Below are 19,828 nucleotides of genomic sequence, written 5' to 3'. Positions count from 1 at the left end.
GAGTTGACGCTGATCTTATATTCAGTAGTTCTTCTCGACGGTATGTAATGAAACCTAAGATGACCTGGGGTACTAATGTAAGAAATAACACGTAAAAAAAAAAAAAAACTGCATAGTTTTCTAGGAACGCGAAGCGAGGCGGCCATCTCTGTCGGCGCCGGAAGTCGACCAGTCCCTGACCTGAAAATCATCCCCACAGCATGATGCTGCCACTGCCATGCTTCACTGTAGGGATGGTGCCAGGTTTCTCCAGACGTGATGCTTGGTATTCAGGCCAAAGATTTCAATCTTGGTTTCATCAGACCAAAGAATCTTGATTCTCAGAGTCCGTTAGGGGCCTTTTGGCAAACTCCAAGCAGGTTGTTATGTGCCTTTTACATGGCTTCCGTCTGGCCACTTTACCATAAAGGCTTGATTGGTGGAGTGCTGTAGAGAAGGTTGTCCTTCTGGAAGGTTCTCCCATCTCCAGAGCAACTCTAGAGCTCTGTTGGGTTCTTGTTCACCTCCTTGACTAAGGCCCTTTTCTCCAGATCGCACAGGCCAAACTGAGCAGTCAGCTATAGGAAGAGTCTTGGTAGTTCCAAACTTCTTCCATTTAAGAATGATGGAGGCCACTGTGTTCTTGGGGACCTTCAATGCTGCAGAAATGTTTTGGTAACCTTCCCTAGATCTGTTCCTCGTCACAATCCTCTCTCTGAATTGTTCCTTCGACCTCATGGCTTGGTTTTTGCTCTGACGTACATTATATAGACATGTGTGTGCCTTTCCAAATCATGTCCAATCAATAGAATTTACCACAGGTGGACTCCAAATTTGTAGAAACATCAAAAGGATGATCAATGGAAACAGGATGCACCTGAGCTCAATTTCGAGTCTCATAGCAAAGGTTTTGAATACTTATGTAAATAAGGTATTTGTTTTTTAATACACCTGCAGCAATATCTAAATACCTGTATTCACTTTGTCGTTATGGGGTATTGTGTGTAGATTGATGAGGACATACAGTGCCTTGCGAAAGTATTTGGCCCCCTTGAACTTTGCGACCTTTTGCCACATTTCAGGCTTCAAACAAAGATATAAAACTGTATTTTTTTGTGAAGAATCAGAAACAAGTGGGACACAATCATGAAGTGGAACGACATTTATTGGATATTTCAAACTTATTTAACAAATCAAAAACTGAAAAATTGGGCGTGCAAAATTATTCAGCCCCCTTAAGTTAATACTTTGTAGCGCCACCTTTTGCTGCGATTACAGCTGTAAGTCGCTTGGGGTATGTCTCTATCAGTTTTGCACATCGAGAGACTGACATTTTTTCCCATTCCTCCTTGCAAAACAGCTCGAGCTCAGTGAGGTTGGATGGAGAGCATTTGTGAACAGCAGTTTTCAGTTCTTTCCACAGATTCTCAATTGGATTCAGGTCTGGACTTTGACTTGGCCATTCTAACACCTGGATATGTTTATTTTTGTACCATTCCATTGTAGATTTTGCTTTATGTTTTGGATCATTGTCCTGTTGGAAGACAAATCTCCGTCCCAGTCTCAGGTCTTTTGCAGACTCCATCAGGTTTTCTTCCAGAATGGTCCTGTATTTGGCTCCATCCATCTTCCCATCAATTTTAACCATCTTCCCTGTCCTTGCTGAAGAAAAGCAGGCCCAAACCATGATGCTGCCACCACCATGTTTGACAGTGGGGATGGTGTGTTCAGGGTGATGAGCTGTGTTGCTTTTGCACCAAACATAACGTTTTGCATTGTTGCCAAAAAGTTCAATTTTGGTTTCATCTGACCAGAGCACCTTCTTCCACATGTTTGGTGTGTCTCCCAGGTGGCTTGTGGCAAACTTTAAACAACACTTTTTATGGATATCTTTAAGAAATGGCTTTCTTCTTGCCACTCTTCCATAAAGGCCAGATTTGTGCAATATACGACTGATTGTTGTCCTATGGACAGAGTCTCCCACCTCAGCTGTAGATCTCTGCAGTTCATCCAGAGTGATCATGGGCCTCTTGGCTGCATCTCTGATCAGTCTTCTCCTTGTATGAGCTGAAAGTTTAGAGGGATGGCCAGGTCTTGGTAGATTTGCAGTGGTCTGATACTCCTTCCATTTCAATATTATCGCTTGCACAGTGCTCCTTGGGATGTTTAAAGCTTGGGAAATCTTTTTGTATCCAAATCCGGCTTTAAACTTCTTCACAACAGTATCTCGGACCTGCCTGGTGTGTTCCTTGTTCTTCATGATGCTCTCTGCGCTTTTAACGGACCTCAGACTATCACAGTGCAGGTGCATTTATACGGAGACTTGATTACACACAGGTGGATTGTATTTATCATCATTAGTCATTTAGGTCAACATTGGATCATTCAGAGATCCTCACTGAACTTCTGGAGAGAGTTTGCTGCACTGAAAGTAAAGGGGCTGAATAATTTTGCACGCCCAATTTTTCAGTTTTTGATTTGTTAAAAAAGTTTGAAATATCCAATAAATGTCGTTCCACTTCAGGATTGTGTCCCACTTGTTGTTGATTCTTCACAGAAAAATACAGTTTTATATCTTTATGTTTGAAGCCTGAAATGTGGCAAAAGGTCGCAAAGTTCAAGGGGGCCGAATACTTTCGCAAGGCACTGTATATAGTGAGGGGAAAAAGTACTTGATCCCCTGCTGATTTTGTATGTTTGCCCACTGACAAAGAAATTATCAGTCTATAATTTTAAATGATAGGTTTATTTGAACAGTGGGAGACAGAATAACAACAAAAAAATCCAGAAAAACACATGTCAAGAATGTTATAAATTGATTTGCATTTTAATGAGGGAAATAAGTATTTGACCCCTCTGCAAAACATGACTTCGTACATGGTGGCAAAACCCTTGTTGGCAATTAGAGGTCAGACGTTTCTTGTAGTTGGCCACCAGGTTTGCACACATCTCAGGAGGGATTTTGTCCCTCTCCTCTTTGCAGATCTTCTCCAAGTCATAAGGTTGAGGCTGACGTTTGGCAACTCGAACCTTCAGCTCCCTCCACAGATTTTCTATGGGATTAAGGTCTGGAGACTGGCTAGGCCACTCCAGGACCTTAATGTGCTTCTTCTTGAGCTGCTCCTTTGTTGCCTTGGCCGTGTGTTTTGGGTCATTGTCATGCTGGAATACCCATCCATGACCTATTTTCAATGCCCTGGCTGAGGGAAGGAGGTTCTCATCCAAGATTTGACGGTACATGGCCCTGTCCATCGTCCCTTTGATGCGGTGAAGTTGTCCTATCCCCTTAGCAGAAAAACACCCCCAAAGCATAATGTTTCCACCTCCATGTTTGACAGTGGGGGGATGGTGTTCTTGGGGTCATAGACAGCATTCCTCCTCCTCCAAACACGGTGAGTTGATGCCAAAGAACTCCATTCTGGTCTCATCTGACCACAACACTTTCACCCAGTTGTCCTCTGAATCATTCAGATGTTCATTGGCAAACTTCAGACGGGCATGTATATGTGCTTTCTTGAGCAGGGGGACCTTGCGGGCGCTACAGGATTTCAGTCCTTCACTGCATAGTGTGTTACCAATTGTTTTCTTGGTGACTATGGTCCCAGCTGCCTTGAAATCATTGACAAGATAGTCCCGTGTAGTTTTGGGCTGATTCCTCACTGTTCTCATGATCATTGCAACTCCACGAGGTGAGATCTTGCATGGAGCCCCAGGCAAAGTGAGATTGACAGTTATTTTGTGTTTCTTCCATTTGCGAATAATCGCACCAACTGTTGTCACCTTCTCACCAAGCTGCTTGGCGATGGTCTTGTACACAGCCTTGTGTTGGTCTACAATCTTGTCCCTGACATCCTTGGAGAGCTCTTTGGTCTTGGACATGGTGGAGAGTTTGGAATCTGATTGATTGATTGCTTCTGTGGACAGGTATATTTTATACAGGTAACAAACAGATTAGGAGCACTCCCTTTAAGAATGTGCTCCTACTCTCAGCTCGTTACCTGTATAAAAAGACACCTGGGAGCCAGAAATCTTTGATTGAGAGGGGGTCAAATATTTTTTCCCCCTCACTGTGTATACAGTGGGGCAAAAAAGTATTTAGTCAGCCACCAATTGTGCAAGTTTTCCCACTTAAAAAGATGAGGCCTGTAATTTAATCATAGATACACTTCAACTATGATGAAATTACAAGCCTCATCTTTTTAAGTGGGAGAACTTGCACAATTGGTGGCTGACTAAATATTTTTTTGCCCCACTGTATATAGATATAAATTTGAACCATTTTAGAATAAGGCTGTAACATAACAAAATGTGGAAACAGTCAAGGGATCTGAATACTTTCTGAATGCACTGTATTAGTGTTTGTTTGTTCACATTTTTCTTCCAAGTTTGTGTAGATCAACAACAAAATATTCACGGGGGGGGTCTACACTGACATATGGTATTGTTTTAAGATGTTCAAACTATGAATTATTTAGCTATTTGATTATGAATTTTAGGACCCCTTTAGGCATGACATATATATAATTTATTAAAATATTTAATTTGGCCTTTACTACTATAGCCCAAAGAAACAAACAACACTACCTTCACACTTCCATAAAACATTTTTAAATCGGTAGCGGTTACATTCAGCTGAGTCCCGTGACACTTTTGGTAGACAAAAAGAAGCAAAAAGGAGAACACCATCGTTTTCATGAAAATGTCCCCTTTCCACCATGTGATCACATTAGTTTGTAGCCCAAGCGGTTCGGAAGCTACAAACAGAAGTTGGCAAATCAACTGTTTCGACTTCAGACGAGTCCCCTGACACTTATGGGGGTTGTAGCGCAAAACAGAGACCACCATAGTGTTCGTGAAAGTCTCACATGTCGGTCAAACTGTTCAGAAGCTACAGACGGTTTCGTGAGAAGACCGATTTTCTGGATGTCTTTCCAATGCAAAACAACAGATATCTCTAGTTTAAAATGACAGATTTTTACTTGGATTTTTGTATTGTTACTTACACACACAGTGTCGTCAAATCGCCTCTAGGGCGTTAAATCCATTTGAATCCCACTTTGTAACAACAAAATGTAGAAAAATTCAACTGGTGTGAACACTTTCTGAAGGCACTGTAGATGTGCGCCTGTGTATGCATGTACACACCGGTGAGTCGGTGTGTATGCTCATGCGTGAGCGCGTGCTTGTTTGTGCATGTGAATGCATGTGCATACACATCCGTTTACTCACTGTTGGGAGCTGGTGGTGCACCCTCCCCTGGCATGCTATCGGACTCTGTGGGGGGAAAGACAGAGACACATTCATAAGAGATCTGCTGTTGGCGTGGCGCCTACGCTTATAACAACAGCTTGACTCACTCGGATCTCAGACAACACTTGGCATCGCTCACATTAAAAATTATGGTTGTCAGGAAGGAGAGGGGGGGGGGGGTGGGGGGTACTTCTAAAGTATTAGCGGATGAATGCAGCTGACAAGTTAATGATAAGAAATGAGCCCCAAACATAACATTACGCCACAAATCCAATTTTAGGTCCCCAAAATTGGATTCATGTGACTTTCGGATCGGGGCTTGCATTATCATGCCATATATATATATATATATTTAGCAGGGGGGTTTATCAAAAATTAGGTGCTATTAAATCATGTCTGTAGTGACTTGAGTTGATTATTTTAATCTTATCAAACATTTCCAATGTCATCACACAAAGAAGCCTTAGTGTTTCAGGGCAGGCCTTCCTTACCTCTGTGGGCACGGACGTGCGTCTGAAAGCAGTTGTAGTACTTATATTTCTTCCCACATATCCCACAAACATAGGAGCCTGTGTGACAGAGGAAAAGCAATACAGAGATGGTTGAAAATGCTATAATAGTTGAGTGCATTGATACCATTGGTCTGATGGCAGAGCCAGGATACAGGCTGGTGGTGTAATGGTGTGGAGAACATTTTCCTGACACACACATTAGGTCTATTGAAACCAATTGAGCAGCATATCAATGCCCGAAGAATATAAGCTGTTCTGGAGGCAAAGGGGGGGGGTCCAACCCAGTACTAGATTTCTGTACCTAATAAACGTAGATCTGTGTGTAACAACATCGTACCTAAACACTTTGTGATTTTCCAGACACGGATTAAGCCTGGTCCTAGACTTAAAATTATTTTCAATGGAGATTCGCCATTGAGTTTCCTTTTTAGACCAGGACTAGACTTAATTTGTGTCCGGGAAACCTCCCCTCGGGGACCTAAGTAAATATTTTACTTAGTCGAGACTGAAATACATTTCCCATCTTGTTTCACAGACAATAAATTATCTGTTAAAAACAGATATTAGATGAGAATTGACAAACCACATTTTCTTCTAAAATAGGGACAGAAATAATTCATTGCTCAGTAAATAGATGGTGCCTTCAGAAAGTATTCATACCCCTCGACTTTACAGCCCGAATTCAAAATTGCTTAAATATATGTTTTTCTCCTCACTCATCTACACACAATACCCCATAATGACAAATTGAAATGTTTAGACATTTGTGTGTCTATATAAGGTCCCACAGTTGACAGTGCATGTCAGAGCAGAAACTATACCATGAATTTCAAGGAACTGTCCGTAGAGCTCCAAGAAAGAATTGTGATGAGGTATGTATCTGGGGAAGGGTCTAAAACCATTTATAGAGTGTTGAATGTTCAAGAGCACAGAGGTCTCCATCATTGGGAAAAAAATATTGAACTACCCAGCCTAGAGCTTGCCGTCCAACCAAACGGATAAGAAGGTCCTTGGTCAGGGAGGTGACCAAGAACCCAATGATCACTCTGTCAGAAATACAGAGTTCCTTGGCTGAGATGGGAGAACCCTGCCAGAAGGACAAGTCTCTACAGCACTTCACCAATCTGGGCTTTATGGGAGAGTGGCCACTCCAGAGAAAAAGGCACGACGGCACTCATGGAGTTTGCAAAAAGGCACGAGAAAGACAGCGCATAAGGCAAAAGATTCTGTGGTCTGATGAGACAAAAATATAACCATTTGGCCTGAATGCAAAACACTATGTTTGGAGAAACCAGGCACAGCCCATCCCCCGTTTAACAGCAGTGGTGGAAAAAGTACCCAATTGTCATACTCAAGTAAAGGTAAAGATACCTTAATAGGCAATTACTCAAGTAAAAGTCAGTCACCGAGTAAAAGTCTATTATACCTAAGTATCAAAAATACATGTAATTGCTCAAATACACCATCAGTCAAAATATTGGACACACCTACTGTACTCATTCAAGTTTTTTAAAACTATTTTCTACATTGTAGTAACCAAAAAGTTATAAAATATATTTTGATTTATTTGACATTCTTCAAAGTAGCCACCCTTTGCCTTGATGACAGCTCTGCACACTCTTGGCATTCTCTCAACCAGCTTCATGAGGTAGTCACCTGGAATGCATTTCAATTAACAGGTGTGCCTTATTAAAATGTTAATGTGTGGAATTTATTTTCTTCTTAATGCGTTTGAGCCAATCAGTTGTGTTGTGGTATACAGAATGCAGCCCTATGTGGTAAAAAGACTAGGTCCATATTATGGCAAAAACAGCTCAAATAAGTAAAGATAAAGTATTGATTACTGTCATTTAAGACATGAAGGTCAGTCAATACAGAAAATGTCAAGAACTTTGAAAGTTTCTTGAAGTGCAGTCGATAAACAATCAAGCGCTATAATGAAACTGACTCTCATAAAGACCGCCACAGGAAAGGAAGACCCTTCTGCAGAGGATAAGTTAGAGTTAACTGCATCTCAGATTGCAGCCCAAATAAATGCTTCAGAGTTCATGTAACAGACATCTCAACATCAAGTGTTCACGAGGAAACTGCATGAATCAGTTATTCATGGTCTAATTGCTGCAAAGAAACCACTACTAAAGGACACCAATAAGAAGAAAAGACTTGCTTGGGCCAAGAAACACAAACAATGGACATTAGACCAGTGGAAATCTGTCCTTTGCGAGTCCAAATTTTAGATTTTTGGTTCCAACCGCCCTGTCTTTGTGAAGAGTGGAGTAGGTGAACGGATGATATCTGCATGTGTGGTTCCCACCATTAAGCATGGAGGTGGTGGTGTGATCGTGCTTAGCTGGCAACATTGTCAGTGATTTATTTAGAATTCAAGGCACACTTAACCAGCATGGCTACCACAGCATTCTGCAGCGATACACCATCCCATCTGGTTTGAGCTTAGTGGGGCTATCATTTGTTTTTTAACCAGACAATGAACCAAAACAACTCCAGGCTGTTTAAGAGCTATTTGACCAAGAAGGAGAGTGATGGAATGCTGCATCAGATGACCTGGCCTCCACAATCACCCGACCTCTACCCAATTGAGATGGTTTGGGATGAGTTGGACCACAGATTGAAGGAAAAGCAGCCAACAAGTGCTGAGCATATGTGGGAACTCCTTCATGACTGTTGGAAAAGCATTCCTCATGAAGCTGAATGCCAAGAGTGTGCAAAGCTGTCATCAAGGCAAAGGGTGGCTACTTTGAAGAACCTAAAATATATTTTGATTTGTTGAACACTTTTTTGGTTACTAAATGATTCCATGTGTTATTTCATAGTTTTGATGTCTTCACTATTATTCTACAATGTAGAAAATAGTAAAAAATCTATTAAAACCCTTGAATGAGTAGGTGTCCAAACTTTTGACTGGTACTGTATACTTAAGTATTAAAATGTATAAATAAAGTTCAAATTCCTTATATTAAGCAAACAAGACAGCACCATGTGTTTTATTTACGGATAGCCAGGGACACACTCAGACATCATATACAAACAAAGCATGTGTGTTTAGTGAGTCAGCCAGATCACAGGCAGTAGAGATGACCAGGGATGTTCTCTTGATAAGTGTGTGAATTGAACCATTTTCATGTCACAAAGTGTTTGGCTGTCAGGAAAAACGTAAGGAGTAAAAAGTACATTATTTTCTTTAGGAATGTAGTAAAGTAAATGTTGTCAAAATTAGTATAGTGCAGATACCCCAAAAAACTACTTAAGAGGACTTTAAAGTAATTTTGCTTAGATATTTTACACCACTGGTGGTGGCATCATCATGTTATGTGGATGCTTTTCAGTGGCAGGGACTGGGAGACTGGTAAGGATACAGGGAACAATGTATTGAGCCAAATACAGACAAAACCTTTGAGAACCTGCTTCAGAGTGCAAACACCCTTAGAATGGGGGCGAAGATTTACGTTCCAACAAGCATACAGCCAAAGCAACGCTGGAATGGCTTCAGAACAAGAATGTGGAAGTCCTCGAGTGGCCCAGACAAAGACCAGACTTTAATTCCGTGGAAAGACTTGAAGATTGCTGTTCACCGCCGTTCTCCATCTAATTTAAGAGCTTGAGAAAATCTGCGAGGAAGAATAATCCCCAAATCCAGATGTGCAAAGCTGTAATCGTCACCAAAGGTGCTTCTACAAAGTATTGACTCAGGGGTGTGAATACTTTGAAATACAGAAATGACCTTTTTCCATACATTTGCAAAAAAACAGACATTTTAAACATGTTTTCGCTGTCATTATGGAGTATTGTGTGAAGATGTAAAAAAAAAAAAAAAAAAAACAATATCCAAAAAGTATCCATTTTGAATTCAGGCTGTAACAACAAAATGTGGAATAAGTCAAAGGGTATGAATACTGTACATTCCATCTGAGATAGTTCATGTAGAAGAGTGCAGATGTAGAGGGAGAAGGTAAAATGACAGGAACATGTGTTGAAAGGCGGTCCTCTTTCCTACAGTCTGGGTTTGTTCGTTTTGGGTCAGCCATTTTACATCATGGTTTAAAATGTGAAAACTCATTTTGCATCACAGAGGGTGATGCAAAATGATCCTGCACATTGTGTGTGGAGTGGAAGGTGATGTGTTAAGGGGTCATACCCTGGGTCTGGTCATTGCGAGACTTTCCTCCTCCACCGAGGACCACGCAGATCTCGGCAGGCACATCTTTCCCATTACTGGCCCCCTGCGTGCCAGGCTCCTTCTTTATTGTGACCGGGACAGCGAGGGTGGCGGTCGTCGGGGTAGCGGTGGGGCCATCTGGGACTCCATCCCCCGTGTCAACCTGCTCCTGCGCAGGATTGGTAGGCACCTCCTGAGCACTCATGACTCCTACTACTCAGGGCCAGCGTTCCTAGGGTTGTGTGTGTGTGTGTGTGTGTGTGTGTGTGTGTGTGTGTGTGTGTGAGAGAGAGAGAGAATATGTGTGAGAGAAACAGACAGCCAGGAAAGAGGAGAAACAAACAATACAGATTTACTAAATCGACCTCGCCAAAAACAGCTGCTTTTCTTTGAAACAGGTGCAGTTCAAATACAACATCAAGGGACAACATCAAGGCAACCGAGCACTGAAAAACCTATTTTTAGACAGCTCTAAGGCAACGCACTTGACACTCAGTAACACCCACAAACTGGGATTGCCATATGCCTGACCAACGTACTTCTGAGAGGGAGCTGTAGTCTGGTGTACCAATAACAGAAAGGGACATTTTATGGTTCTCAAAATTGTCTCCATATGGACATTATTGTTATTGAGATGAAAAGGTCTATTCTAACCAAGGGGGATACCAAATCTGGTATCTATAAAAATAAAAATAAAGTTAAAAAAAAAAAAAAAAAAAAGTGACTCGTGACAATGTAGTTTGCCAAAAATAGCAGGGGAATAGATGGGAGAGATATGCATGATCATTATGTATAATTAGCCCTACAGCACAGTGCTTCATTGTGTATGGGTGACCTATGGGTGACCTATGATGACAATACATCCATAGTGCCCAGGTGCTCTAATTTCAGAAACATCCAAATGACCCAGCCTTCTACTGTAAGTACCATAGTACTATGAGGGGACTCCAGTCAAGAGGGGACGCATAAAATGCAACCAAAAACAAAACAGAGTTATAACCGGGAGGACAGATTTTTTTGTGGAAAGATGAGAATTTCACTAATAATATTTAACACACCTTTTCTTGGAAGCGATAACTGACCGACATTGGCGCCAATTATTAAAACAGATCAGGTTACATGTGCAGCTGCAGTTTGTCACCCTAAATATGAATAATTGTGCAGAACTTTCTATTTAGGTGACCAAGCTGTGGAGGGAGTATTGCTGGATGGCAATTGGTTACTCAAGTGCTCCTTCAAAACAGAGCTGGCCATATTGAAAAGGGCATTGGTTCAACACAATGTCATTAAAAAAAAACTTTGTTAAACAAATATTACGCCTAATTGAAATGTGTTTCATGCTCCATTGTTTCATGCCACACTTCCCAAATTTTGAAATCTAGTCTACATTGCTTGGTCATGGTGCTCCTGATCTGGTAGAGAAATGGACAGTGGGAGAACCTCCATGTTTTTCATATCTGCATGGGTTCAACAGTTTAATAGGCTGAGGCTATAATAATCTCATACAGCATTAGAATAAATGTAAAATGACTAACCGCCCGACATCTAGCCTACTCAATAAAATGATGCCTGCAAAGAAAAGTAGCTAACCGACAATGGAAACATTGGAAATTCTAATCTCCCTCAAAAGAGGCCAATTCAATTCAACACGCCTGGGCAGATTGGAGGCCGTAAAAGCTAATTTGGGAAGCAAAGGGAATGGCTGAGTGTTCATTTCAGCAGCAGCCGTGTCACGGCTGTGCGCCATGTTGTGTTGGAAATTATGACGAGAGCTTTATTTCAAACAAAAACACAGTCCTATCTGGAACAAGTGGAAGCAGGAAGCTACATGGAGAGGAATATCAGCCGAGAAGAAAAATACAAAATGTGAAATTCCTCTCAGAGCTGGACATGATTGGATTTCATACCATAAATGGCAGAATGTGATACATTTTTTCACAAAATTAGAACACGTAGGCATTAAATCTGTGCTGCTTGGTCGGCAGCGATGTGAATGAGTTATTGATAAATAGACTGGGCTAGTTGAGACTAGTTTGCGTCTGCGCTGGAATCATCATCATGCAATTCATCTGGTCAAATTTGTGAAAACTCAAGGTGAAAAATAACCAACCATGGATGAAATAGGATCAACTGAAGATATATCTTGCAGCCTCTGAGAAACAAGCTACATTATAAAAAAAATATGCCATTTCATGGACTTTCTCTCATAAGGTCACACAGCCACGTTTTTATATGAGTAAAGTCATACAGTATCACCACGACAGCTTTGACGGAAACAGGTTTCTGGACATTTTTATAAATGCCGGTAGTTCGATATGGTGGGATCTTTTTGGGTTGTTAAATTAATTATGCAACAAATGGCAGAGGAAACACCTTTTATGCAGAAATATTGATATAATAACCATCATCTCGAAGTAAATTTGAAGTCACACGATTATATGGTGTGTGGTCCTCCCACTAAGGCTGCCGATGAAATAAGTTATGAACTTCACAGGGTGGTGAAAGTGCACAGTGATGAGCTTGATGCTCCTTTCCAATAAAAATTGAGGGCCTTATTCTGGTGACATGATGATCGATGCTTGACCACCATTTGACAAATTAAAATACTCTCGGTCTTATCCATAATAATCTCATCATGTATACTAGTCTACCTGCACTGTAGGTGCGAGCTGCTGACTAAAGCACAAGTGCCAAAACCAGAGTAGGCCCATTTAGCACAAAAACTATTGCGTTAAATAGCAAAACTATCAGTAAAGTTGAGAATGCGATGTAAAACACATTGAACTTTAAGATTTTCATTCAGGCAAAAAAGTACATTGTGTGCAGTAAAGCGTTATACTGATTTTTCTTCAAGCTGATTTTAGAAGCTTCGCATGAAAATCTGTCACCTATTGGATGGAAACCTAGATACTGATACAGATATTTTCACCTGTATTGTTGTCTCTACCTACTTGCCCTTTGTGCGGTTGTCTGTGGCCAATAATGCTTGTACCACGTTTTGTGTTGCTACCATGCTGTCATGTTGTGTTGCTACCATGCTGTGTTGTCATCTTTAGGTCTCTCTTTTATGTCGTGATGCAGGTTTTGTACTATATTTTTAATCCCTCAGGAAGCCTTTTGGTAGGCCATCATTGTTAATAACAATTTGTTCTTATCTGACTTGCCTAGTTAAAATAAGGGTTAAATAAATAAAATGTTGTAGGCCTCGTGTAGGGGCTAATTTAGTTTTACCTTCCCTCAATGTTTAAATAATTACATCACATAACTACAACGGCATGACAGTCCAAACACCAGAATTATTTTTTTTTTTAAATGAGGATTTAGACATCTTGCTATTCACATTATGGAATTTATTATGGAGTCAATCGAGATCAGGAAGAAAAACACAGAATGTGTCCAAATAATCCAATGCTCTGAATCTGAAATGGGCCTACTTCCAAGATGTCAAAAACACCGTGTCACAACACTTCAAAAACAGCCTGGAAATAGCATGTATGGACATTGACTAAAGAACAACTGAATTCTGGGAAGGCATCATTGATCTCCACTCCCCTCTTATGGTTTAAATGGATGAAAATCAATCAATGAGCAAATGGTTGTATATTGAGCACATTTCTCATGCATTAATGCAGCCCATTTACAACGGGTTTTACTAAAATGTAGACAAAGGTAAATTCAATATTAGAAGAGAAAAGGGGAAGCGACCGAATATATAAGTCTGAAGAATTTACCTATTTAAATTCTTGAACAAATGCTTTATGCTTCTAAATAGGCTGAATTCTTTCAGTCTTGATGAATCGTTTTGGCACCCATATTACGCTTCCATTTTGTATAGCCTAACCTTAGTATATTTCCCTGCAAACAAAATGGCTTGCTGTATTCTTTCTATCAAATTGAAAATGTGAAACTTGCCATCTGTCATTTTTATTGATCCCAGAAGCTTTACCTCTTGCAACTTTGGGTAATTGAAGCACGACAACTAAAACATTTTTCCCATCAATATTTTTTTAACCTTGTTTCACACAACTGGTTCAACCAACAAAGGAAAACAGACGATGATTTTCCTATTGCATAAATTATTCAAATGCCTGTTTCATGGTTAAAATGTTCCGATTTCATGGCTGACATAACACATTTTCCAAAGGATCTGGTCGAATATACTATACCAGATCCGTTTGTCATATCAACCATGAAATAGGAAAATACTCCACCAGATCCTTCTGAAAACGTGTCATATCAAATCGGATCAAAGCAGCATCAATTCAATATGAGGGCTTTTTTTAGGCAATAGGCAGTGTGTGTATGCGAGACTGCATGTTATGACACTGGTTTAGCATGAAATTTCCCCATTTAAATTGATGCCTGCTTTCCTCAAGATTGAGGGCAGCTGTTAAATGTCATTGCATGGATATTAAACATAATATTTGTGGTAGACTACATTACTAAGCTAATCAGTCTCATTGCTAATGATGTCGGAAAGGTCAACATTGGAGGAAAAATAAATGAAACATTGCATCAAGATGGGTCAAGATACTTGAAATAGAAGGCTAAATGTGGACAGGCATGAGGGGCTAATAACAGAACAAAGGATGCACTACTAAACCAATTCTGATACAAAATAAGAGAAACAAGAGTATAGAAATTGGTTGAATATATATGAATAAAAAAACATTTAAAATCAGTGGAGGCTGCTGAGGGGAGGACAGCTCATAATAACATCTGGAATGGAGAGAAGGGAATAGCATGAAACACAGAAACCATGGACCCCAGGAAGAGTAGCTGCTGCCTTGGCAGGAACTAACGGGGATCCATAATAAATACAAATACATTCATTCCGCTCCAGCCATTACCACAAGCCCGTCCTCCCCAATTAAGGTGCCACCAACCTCCTGTGATTGAAATCAATACATTGGTTCCCTATATTCCTGCTATGCAGAGAGGAGTATCAGTGGTGAGCAGAATATTGTCAGCCACAGGGATGACCAAAACCTATTTCAGTCTGAATGCTTTCCCTCGCTCCTTAATCAAAAGCACATTTTCCTAGCCCCCTCGGTGTAATAAATTTCTCTCAAGATGGCTTCCAACCAACGATAAAAAAAATAAAAAAAAGCAATAATGCAGAGAAATGGGAAAATCGTTTTTTTCCCCCCCTCCAACATTTCCTTCTATTAGCCGGAATGGTCTGGAAACAGAACTGCGTCAACTCGTAAAATTCCATCCACATGCGCTCCAAACCCCCATAAAAACTTTTCAATTTATATGTTAATGCTGTGAATTAAAATTTAATAACTAGAGATTTTGAAAAGCGGACTTGAATTATACAAAAATAAATCCTGAAAGAGCAGCCCTAAAATTAGAAATTCAGGGCGGCATCCGGTCTGCCGCTAAGCCCTTGTACGCTGGCAGATTACATTTTTTATGAAAATCTAAATTGCAGTGCAGGCTGAGGCAGGTCTGGTAAACCTGCTCCATTGTGATTTATAGATTCATTAGCGCAAGAGGAGACTTTCCCGCTGTTCCACAGAAATTAAATTATCTTTATAAAATAGTATTTTTAGAAAAGCAACCTGAGCCCTGAAACCGTTAGAAACCTGACACAAAAAGCACACACTTCCTATGTGCATAAAACCACTGTACAGACTGGCCTTAATTCATCTTTGCTGCAGCAATTGAGTGTCCTTATGAATTATTCATGAGACCAATAAGGTTCATTTTAAGTAGAGGGGGAAATATGCACAGAATACACAAACTCCCAAAATGCCAAAAGCTCTTTCATGTTGCCGTCCAAACCTGAAATACTATCCTGCTGGCCCTAACTCGAGTGATGTCATTTTCAGAGACTTATCAGGACAACTATGCTCATAAAAGGTAGGTAACTGCTGATGCGTTTGGCAGATTTGGACAGATGCCAACATTTACCTGGCCAACAACGAAGAAAGAAAAAAGTTACTAGCAACTGTAATTGCTAAACTGTCGTAGCTCTCAGCAAGAACATCCAAATGCTCGGAAGGAAGGATTACACCTACCTACATTGCAACAAGGCCTCCTAAAAACACAGCTATGCCTACATAAAGTTTGGACTGAACTCTAGACAAAAGTAAATGACACAAAGGTCTAGCTAGTGAAAGATGGTCAAGCTTTCATTAATTGTTATGAACTGACAACAGGGTTTGCTCTCTATCTCTCTACAGACCTATTGAGTTGTTTTGTTTAAATTGGGGAAGCAGATATTTTGGGGTTCACAAGCAGACCATTACACCCTACAGTACCTCTTGGTGCAAACAGCTGTCTTGCACAGTCCTGTGTCTCCCTTCTACCAAGGTCCCACAAGCCACAGTGTCTGTCACCTGGGTGGGTAAATAGTTTAAGTCTATTAGTTAAAACATTTGAGAATACGGTCCACAAACTAATATGTATTAACATATACTATATATGAAGCACAGAACACCATCAAAATGTACAATTCAAGTTGCATGTTGTTAGTCTATAAAAAGGTACCTTTCACTTTAATGCAACCTCACACCAAAACAAATCCTAAATGATTTTCATTACCTGGCTGCTCTGAAGTTTAATAATAATATTCCTGTCATTCATACATTCATTCTCTTCAATTAAAAACCTGGAATTTCCTGATGTAATTCATAGCCAGCATTTTGTATTAGATTGAATGTGGAAGGAAAAGGTCAGGGTTCAGGTTCAGCATGCAAAGTACAACATTTCCACCAACACTTCAAATTCACAGTCCAGTTCTGAAGGTCAGTGCCAAAATGACCAAACTAAAATGGCTCCCTCAGATCTACTTACATAGACAAACCATCCTATACGGGAAATTGTTTAGTGTCCACAAGATTAATGTAAACAGCAGAGAAATTGGTTGCGATTGTATTTCCTGTTCCTAAAATGTGCCGACTGTCGTCCTCTGCATTGGTCCTCCTTTCTATACTGCTCCCTTTGATTTGGGCAGTGTTTGTTTTATTTCCAAAGTTTAGACACAAGTCCGGTGTATTCCTTGTTTACCATATTTCATCATTCGAGCAGACCATGACATGAATTTGCTTTATATACTTTCTCAAAAACACATAAAACAAATTCAAGATGGGCAACCTTGACCTTTCAAACAGCACAATTCTATTGTATATTGCAAAGGGAATTCTTATATAAGAATGTCAGCATGGGTGACATCCAGAAGCTCTTACATTACAGTGTTGTTGCCACATCTCTTTACCCTCTCTTCCAATCTACATCTAGGAGCTTAAATATGTCATTATTTCTTTAATACTATGGAAAGGCACACCCAGCCTAAAGATTAGGCTGATTGTTACTATATCGGTAGCCTACTAAAAACACTTTCTCACAATTTCCATCAACATCAGAGAGGATGTTAGTAGTATCAAGGCCACAATCTACCCTTGCAAAAGCCAGACCCTGCCTGCCACTTTGTTAAAGCTTGATAGGGCTGGGTAAATATGAACACTCAAATGCATCTAAACTGTGGAAACAAAGATTAACAGTCTACTTTTAGATTGACATTAGTTCTAAACAGATTGTGAAGCTACAGCCTACATTGTTTGTAGGCTATAGCCTACATCAACAATGGATTAATACGGTCAAGATCTTGGGTTGATGGAGTAAGACAGTTGCACTGTAAATTAAGGCAGTTATATTGTCTTATTTTAAGTATGATGATGCGAATTGGTAAGCTATTTAAATTAAGGACATAGTCACTATTGAAATTTACAAAAACTATATAGTAGTTCAAACTTTTTGTTTAAACGTCATGGGAGTTGACACACCCTGATTCAAACTGTGGCCTAGGCTACTCCTAGTTTGTCATATTCAACATCAAAGAGCGCATAATGATACAACGAATCTGGTTCAAGACTGAGGCCATATGCAATGTTTCAAACAGTTTCTCTTTTTACATGCACTCAAACAGCAGCTCGTGCAATCTACCAATTATGCTCTACAATAAAAAAAGAAATTAGATCGTTCATACTGCAAACGTTCATACGGTCAAAGGTCGTAATCATAGGCTACCAATGCAGCTTACTTTTCAAAAATTGCTTCGAAATTAACGAAAATGAATGTCACAAAATGTTTTTAAAAACGAAGGTTACAATAAAATGTTTAAAACGGCAAATTAATTGGAATTTCTTAATTTCACAAAATAACTACCGACAGGTGTCGCCAATTTCAGAATGAAATGAATTAAAATCCTACCCCGTTTTCGAAAACAGAAGTAGAAATTATATTCGAAATTGGAAACATTGTCTTCATGTCGACCGATTGAACCAAATAGCCTACGCTTTATCACAACAAACACTGTCACGACTCAATTGATGCGATTATGGAATGTGAGAGAAAATTGAAGCAAATTTCACAAAACATGGCTGGCTGCAAGGTTGTTTTCAGACTGTTCCTCCTCGTCCTTCACTGCTTTAACTTCCAACACGCTTCCAAAGCTACAATTCATCAGTTACAATCGACCACTGGGTTAATTAGCCAGTGCAGACAGCTGAGTTTTACTCGAAAACTTTATTCGAAATCGCTGTCTAAAATCAACAGATAATTTGTGACTGAAACTAAAGCCAGCACACCATTGCTTTTGATAATGCTCACCAAACATGCATTAGCTTGAAAACAGACACCCTCACTCATTATGAAGAGCGAGTCGAGTGAACTATCAGCAACTGCGGCCTGTACACATTTTTTTAATTCAGGATTTCTAAATCAGAAAAAACGAAAAAGAATGGTTTGACTACCTCCCAAAATGATGCAGCTCATGCGAGTAGGCTTGCTCGAGCTCCAAAATCCTCCTCATCCACAAGAGGTGACTGTACAAATAACGCTTTGAAATCAAATGAGTTACCGGTATTCATTCTCAAATGATCAAAATTAAAACAGCTTTATTTCCGAGCTTGCAACCTTGACATCTTCCGGAATGAGCCCGATTGTTTTGACGAAGGTGTAGGCTACAGTCCGTCCGGGCTTGGTTTATTAGTTTTATTTTTTCATTTTTTTCCGTATTCAGGGTAGGCTATGCGTTGCGGTTTCTCCAGTGGAAATTTTCGTCCGCCATCATACAAGGACAGATTCCGAAATTGCAACGCCTGCTAGTTATATCAAAATTATTCTGGGCAGAGTGGAAAAAAAAGGTCGAACGACAGTTAAATTGCGCAGGGAAATAATGAAACTATAAATCATCCAGAATAAAATTCCCGGATATAATAATATGGAAGTTGTATAGTAGTTGAAACAAAGTAACAACTTCATGATGACACACATTATTAGAAATGATGTTAAGCATTATAAACGTTACGTAATTTGTACCCTTTATCCATGTATTTCCAAATAATATGTAAATCAATCCAACAACACTGATGATATGTTGTACATTTTTCCCCACTCACAAATGTATACATATATTGTATACTGAACACAAATATAAATGCAACAGTTTCAAAGATTTTACTGAGTTACAGTTCATAGAAGGAAATCAGTCAATTGAAATAAATGAATTAGGCCCTAATCTATGGATTTCTTATGACTGGGCAGGGGTGCAACCATGGGTGGGCCTGGGAAGGCACAGGCCCACCCACTTGTGAGCCAGGTCCACCCACTGTGGAGCCAGGCCCAGACAATCTGAATGAGTTTTTCCCCATAAAAGGGCTTTATTACAGACAGAAATATTCACTAGCAGGGATGTAAACAAATATGTGCACAAAATTTGAGCGGAATAAGTGTTTTGTGCATATGAAAAATATATTATTTCAGCTCATGAAAAATGGGACCAACACTTTACATGTTGAATTTAGATTTTTGTTCAGTGTAATATATTTTATTTCAATAAATGTTTTTGCTATGTCTGAATTATAGATACACTGAGTGTACAAAACATTAAGAACAGCCTCAA

General features: G+C 39.8%; 1 protein-coding gene across 2 annotated transcripts in view; it reads right to left on the bottom strand.

The window, feature by feature from the left end:
• The window catches only part of LOC112233500 (zinc finger protein 618), a 45,357-nt gene extending 26,294 nt beyond the window's left edge, over window positions 1–19,063 (bottom strand). The window contains exons 1-5 of one of the 2 annotated variants that reach the window (XM_042311334.1): window positions 18,678–19,063; window positions 16,185–16,262; window positions 9,895–10,147; window positions 5,721–5,798; window positions 5,209–5,253 (exon numbers count right to left, since the gene is read on the bottom strand). In XM_042311334.1, coding sequence (XP_042167268.1) covers window positions 5,209–5,253; window positions 5,721–5,798; window positions 9,895–10,120 — 349 coding nt within the window. In that variant the 5' untranslated portion in view covers window positions 10,121–10,147; window positions 16,185–16,262; window positions 18,678–19,063. The remainder of the gene's footprint in view (window positions 1–5,208; window positions 5,254–5,720; window positions 5,799–9,894; window positions 10,148–16,184; window positions 16,263–18,677) is intronic. The other variant, XM_024401170.2, reaches the window with a different exon arrangement.
• Between the last annotated feature and the right edge of the window lie 765 nt (window positions 19,064–19,828).

This window comes from Oncorhynchus tshawytscha, linkage group LG33, assembly GCF_018296145.1.
Source record: "Oncorhynchus tshawytscha isolate Ot180627B linkage group LG33, Otsh_v2.0, whole genome shotgun sequence".
Taxonomy (NCBI): domain Eukaryota; kingdom Metazoa; phylum Chordata; class Actinopteri; order Salmoniformes; family Salmonidae; genus Oncorhynchus; species Oncorhynchus tshawytscha.
Note: the sequence above shows the minus strand (reverse complement) of the source record. Positions and strands in the feature narration are given on the sequence as shown.